This window comes from Buceros rhinoceros, unplaced genomic scaffold, assembly GCF_000710305.1.
Source record: "Buceros rhinoceros silvestris isolate BGI_N320 unplaced genomic scaffold, ASM71030v1 scaffold15235, whole genome shotgun sequence".
Classification (NCBI taxonomy): Eukaryota; Metazoa; Chordata; class Aves; order Bucerotiformes; family Bucerotidae; genus Buceros; species Buceros rhinoceros.
This window is the reverse complement of record NW_010414687.1, coordinates 10,756-15,070: the sequence shown is the minus strand read 5'-3', so window position 1 is coordinate 15,070 and position 4,315 is coordinate 10,756. Positions and strand designations below refer to the sequence as shown.

At 54.0% G+C, this 4,315-nt stretch overlaps 1 protein-coding gene across 1 annotated transcript; it reads left to right on the top strand.

Moving 5' to 3' along the window:
* The first annotated feature begins 7 nt into the window (after positions 1-7).
* SNF8 (SNF8, ESCRT-II complex subunit) lies at positions 8-3,466 on the top strand. Its single transcript, XM_010137173.1, has 7 exons — positions 8-54; positions 575-713; positions 1,000-1,104; positions 1,791-1,863; positions 2,443-2,584; positions 2,728-2,802; positions 3,229-3,466. Exons 2-7 carry the CDS (start codon positions 575-577, stop codon positions 3,364-3,366), a joined length of 672 nt encoding a protein of 223 aa, XP_010135475.1. The 5' UTR covers positions 8-54; the 3' UTR covers positions 3,367-3,466.
* The last annotated feature ends 849 nt before the right edge of the window (positions 3,467-4,315 follow it).

Below are 4,315 nucleotides of genomic sequence, written 5' to 3'. Positions count from 1 at the left end.
CAGGCGAAGTACAAGGAGCGAGGGACGGTCCTGGCCGAAGACCAGCTGGCCCAGGTGGGGGATGCCCCCGACGGCACTGGGAGTAACGTTGGTTGTGGGCCCAGCCTGGGCTTCCATTGCTCCCCCGCCCTGGTGCCCAGAGCGTTAGCCGTGAGAAGTGTGGGCAGTGTGGCACCCCCTGGGCTGCCCTGCCGCCAGAGAGCTGGGCTGTTCGCTGCTGGTCTCGCCCTGCCTGCCCTCTCAGGGCTCTCAACACCCAGCTCTGCAGAGCTGCTTCTGCCCCACGTACATCCCAGAGCAGCTGCTGCCCCTCCTGAGCCTCCCTCTCGGTGCAGAACAGCCCTTTGCCTGGTCTTCTCTCCACTGTGCTCTGATACCGGTTTGAATTCAGGGCTAAAAACGTGGAGAATTCTGATTTAATCAAGATTTTATCTTGTTTCCTTCCTTCAAGACCACTGGGGCCATCGGCACTGGGTGGGCAGCAGGGCAGAGAGCAGAGCGTTTCTGGGGGCCCAGGGGGTGCTGCAGGAGGGAGCTGTTAAGGCAGCAACACTTCGCTGCGATTCTCTTTCAGATGTCTAAGCAGCTGGACATGTTTAAGACCAACCTAGAAGAGTTTGCCAGCAAACACAAGCAAGAGATCCGTAAAAACCCCGAGTTCCGCGTCCAGTTCCAGGACATGTGTGCGACCATCGGCGTGGATCCCCTGGCGTGTGAGCAACCCGCACCGTCTTGCAGTGCTTGCGCTGCGCAGCGAGGCTAAAGCTGCCTGATGGGGCTTTGATTCGTGGGGTTTGTGAAAGGGTGTGATGAACCTTTGGGTGTTATTTACGTAAAAGGGTGAGGGGAAACAGACGGAGAGAAGCAAAACGGAGACTCTGCGTTAGCAGCCCCGAGCCCTCGCAGGGAGGTCTGCGAGCAGCCGCCTCACAGCGGTAGCTGGGAAGGGAGGGTGGTTTTGCCGGTGGTTGAGTCGCTTTCCCCTTTCTCCCTTCGCAGCCGGGAAAGGATTCTGGTCAGAGATGCTGGGAGTTGGAGACTTCTACTACGAGCTGGGTGTGCAGATCATTGAGGTGTGCTTGGCTCTGAAGCACAGGAACGGAGGTGAGGAGCCCCCTCTGCCCGGCTGCCGGGCGATAGAGCTAATACCAGGATTCTTTGCCCTGTGGAAATCGAGTCACGTGTCTCAGTGTTCTTGACAAGGTTTCACAAATGACTGAGGTGGCAGTTTTTATTCACTGCACCCAAAAAGCCTTGTTTTGTTTCTGTACTGTGGCAGCTACACCGCTGGTTGTCACCCGGCTGTATTGACCCTGCAGAAATCACCCGGCTCTGCCCTGATTAGGGACCAAAACCGTGACCAAAACGCACAGTGTGTGGGGAAGGAGCAGGGGTCTGGGTCAGGCCTGAAGGAGTACGAAGGTGACGAGCTGCTGCTTGGAGCCGGCAGTAGGGTGGTCTCTAAATCCCAGAGAGCTGCAATACCAGTGATCAGAGCTTAATTAAAAGGCAGATGTTCTTCACTGCAAAAGGGCGATTTGAGGGCAGGAATGGGCTCCAGTGAATGCAGCTGAGCCGTGAGTCCGATACGTCGGTGGGAGAAGGCAGCAGCTGACCTCTGCTTGTTGGATCTGGGAACAGAAGCGACTCGATGCTTCTCCCCCAGGGCTGGATGCTGGGAACACTGAACAGGCAGGGCTGAAGAAATGCAGGGAGGACCCTTGCCTGCTCTTGCTGGGGGGATTTTTTTGCTCTGCAGTAACGCTGTCCTGTCCCCTTCTGACTCCCAGGGCTGATAACTCTGGAAGAACTTCACCAGCAGGTGCTGAAGGGAAGGGGCAAGTTCGCGCAGGATGTCAGCCAGTGAGTGTCTGTGCGTGACAGGAGCAGGGAATCAAGGTGCATTCGGGGGAGAAGAGGGGGTGTCTGATCTCAGTCACTTAATTGGACTCCAAATAGATCTTCTAGCCACTTCCACATCATCCGTAATTCAGGACTCACCCATTTCAGAAAGCAGCCGTGTGCTGTCTCTGGAGCTGGAGACAATTAGTCCCCTGCAAATGCAGCTCCTCCTGCCACAGCCCGCTGCTGCGGTCTCCTGGGCTGTAAGGGAGGGACCGACACGTGTCACCACAGAAGCAGATGTTAGGACACAGCTCACCACCACGATCACTCATGGGGCCGAATCTTGACGTTTAGCACCGGCAGCTCAGGGGCTACAAGTGTCTCTGATGTGATGCACGTCTGAAGGGGGCACAGAAACACAAGCTGAGGCTAAACTGTTTTATAAAAATTGTCCCAGCTGTTGATCACCTGCAACTGCAGCGAGCTCCAAGGAGCTGTTACTGCTCTCAGCTTCTGCACGTCGGGTCTCCCTCACCTACAGGACATAGAGTGCAGCTGGAGTCACTCTAAAGCCACGCATTGGCTTCTGCTTCTCAGGGATGATCTCCTTCGTGCAATCAAGAAACTGAAGGTCTTGGGGAACGGCTTTGGGATTATCCCTGTTGGTGGAACGTATCTGATCCAGTCAGTGCCAGCTGAGCTGAACATGGATCACACCGTCGTCTTGCAGCTGGCAGAGGTATCGAGCCAGATTTTAAAATACAACTGCCATGAGAGATTCTTATTGCTTCCTGCTTAGAGCAGGCCCCTGGGCAAAACTGTCCAGACTCTTCGGAGATAAGCCTTGACCATAAGCACATGGTATTTTCCCTCTCATTTCAGAAAAAGGGTTACGTGACAGTCAGTGAGATCAGGTCCAGTCTGAAGTGGGAGACGGAACGTGCAAAGCAAGTGCTGGTACGTGTGAAGGTCTGGTGCACGGTGGGGTTCATGACAGTGCAGAGGGGCTGCTCCTGCCGCAGAGCCTTTGCTGGGGCCGCGTCACCACGGCATGCGCAGGGGATGCTGCGCTGGCTGCTGGACCAAAGGCGGAGCCCACGCTGCGTAAGCGTGGGCTGAGGAGAGCAGAATCTCAGAAGCTGCAAATATTCCTGTGGCTTCACTAATCTCCAGTCCACCCAGAATCTTGTTAGCTCGGGTCCTACATAAACATGAAGCGGGGGGTGTCTGAACTGTATTTCTCCCAGTCGAGTAAAAATTCTTGTAGCCCAAGTCCTCCCCTCTCCCTTACCCTAGAACAACTGTGGGGTCAGGCCACGGTTGTGAGCGGGTTCTCAGCCGCTTGGTTAAGCTCCACTGCCAGTCTCCGGTCTGCTTCTACAGGAACACTTGCTGAAGGAGGGCATGGCCTGGCTGGACACGCAGGCGGCAGGAGAACCGCAGTACTGGCTGCCCGCTCTCTTCACAGAGCTGTACTCTCAGGACATCACTCCAGAGGAAGCCAAGGAGGCAATACCGTGACTGCTGCAGGTCCTGTGCCTGCACCTCCTCCTCCTTGTGAGGGTATTTGCATATCACCCGAGACACGGGGACTGCAGACCTGAAATAAAAGTTTTGTAACGAGCGTCTAGCTTGAACAGTTTAATGGAACTAACAGGTCCTCGCTTACCTCTGCCCGTTCCCCTCTGTGGTGGGTGGAAATGCCACTTGCCCTTACAGACAACTAGTCACCCTGTCACAGCAGGAGGAAACTTATCTAAGCTGCCCTTGCAGCTGCAGTCTCGGAGGATGCAAATGTGACTCTGGCTAAAGTACCCTGGAGCCAGCAGTGACAGCGAGAAGCTGTCCTGGAGTCCTCTCTGCTCTGTGAGCCGCTGTTCCACTAAGGAGAACCACAGTCTAGATTCTGCCAAAACAAACTTTATTGCACAAAAAAAAAAAAAAATCTTATGTACAATAGTATATAAACAGGTATCTTAGAGTGACTCTTGTGCATATATTTTTAACTCAGTTAGGTCTAAAAATCTGTTGCTAAAACATCTCTGCCTAGAGCAGTCATTGGAGGATTGTCACTTTGAAATGGAAACATTCAGAAATGGCAGGACAAACATCAGAGCTAGAAAACTAATACTTCTCTTGTACAGCCACATGCTAGTAATGTGAGTAGTGTCCACAATAAGGCATTTTCTTGTTCCGTTGTACCGGTGGATGGTAACGCCACATGCATCACAAACAGATTTCAGAACCAGCTCTGCCCTGGGAGGGCAGCAGAGCCACAGCTCTACCCACAACGCTACTGAGTGGTGAAAAACAACGTGACATTTACAATGGGATTGAAGAGGCGGTGAAGTAGCACAGCTCGTGACTCCTCGGGAGACCCCGCTGCCTCCCCCAGACCTCGTTCCGAGGTCAACACCGCTTTATTTACTCTCTGGGGTGTGTGTGTTGAGTCCTGTGTCAGTTCCTCTTT

Coding starts and splice junctions, on each gene's coding strand:
- SNF8 (XM_010137173.1), top strand. CDS start 575: ATGTCTAAGCAGCTGGACATGTTTAAGACCAACCTAGAAGAGTTTGCC. Junction 1,864..2,442: donor TTCGCGCAGGATGTCAGCCA/GTGAGTGTCTGT, acceptor TCTGCTTCTCAG/GGATGATCTCCTTCGTGCAA. Junction 2,585..2,727: donor TCGTCTTGCAGCTGGCAGAG/GTATCGAGCCAG, acceptor CTCTCATTTCAG/AAAAAGGGTTACGTGACAGT.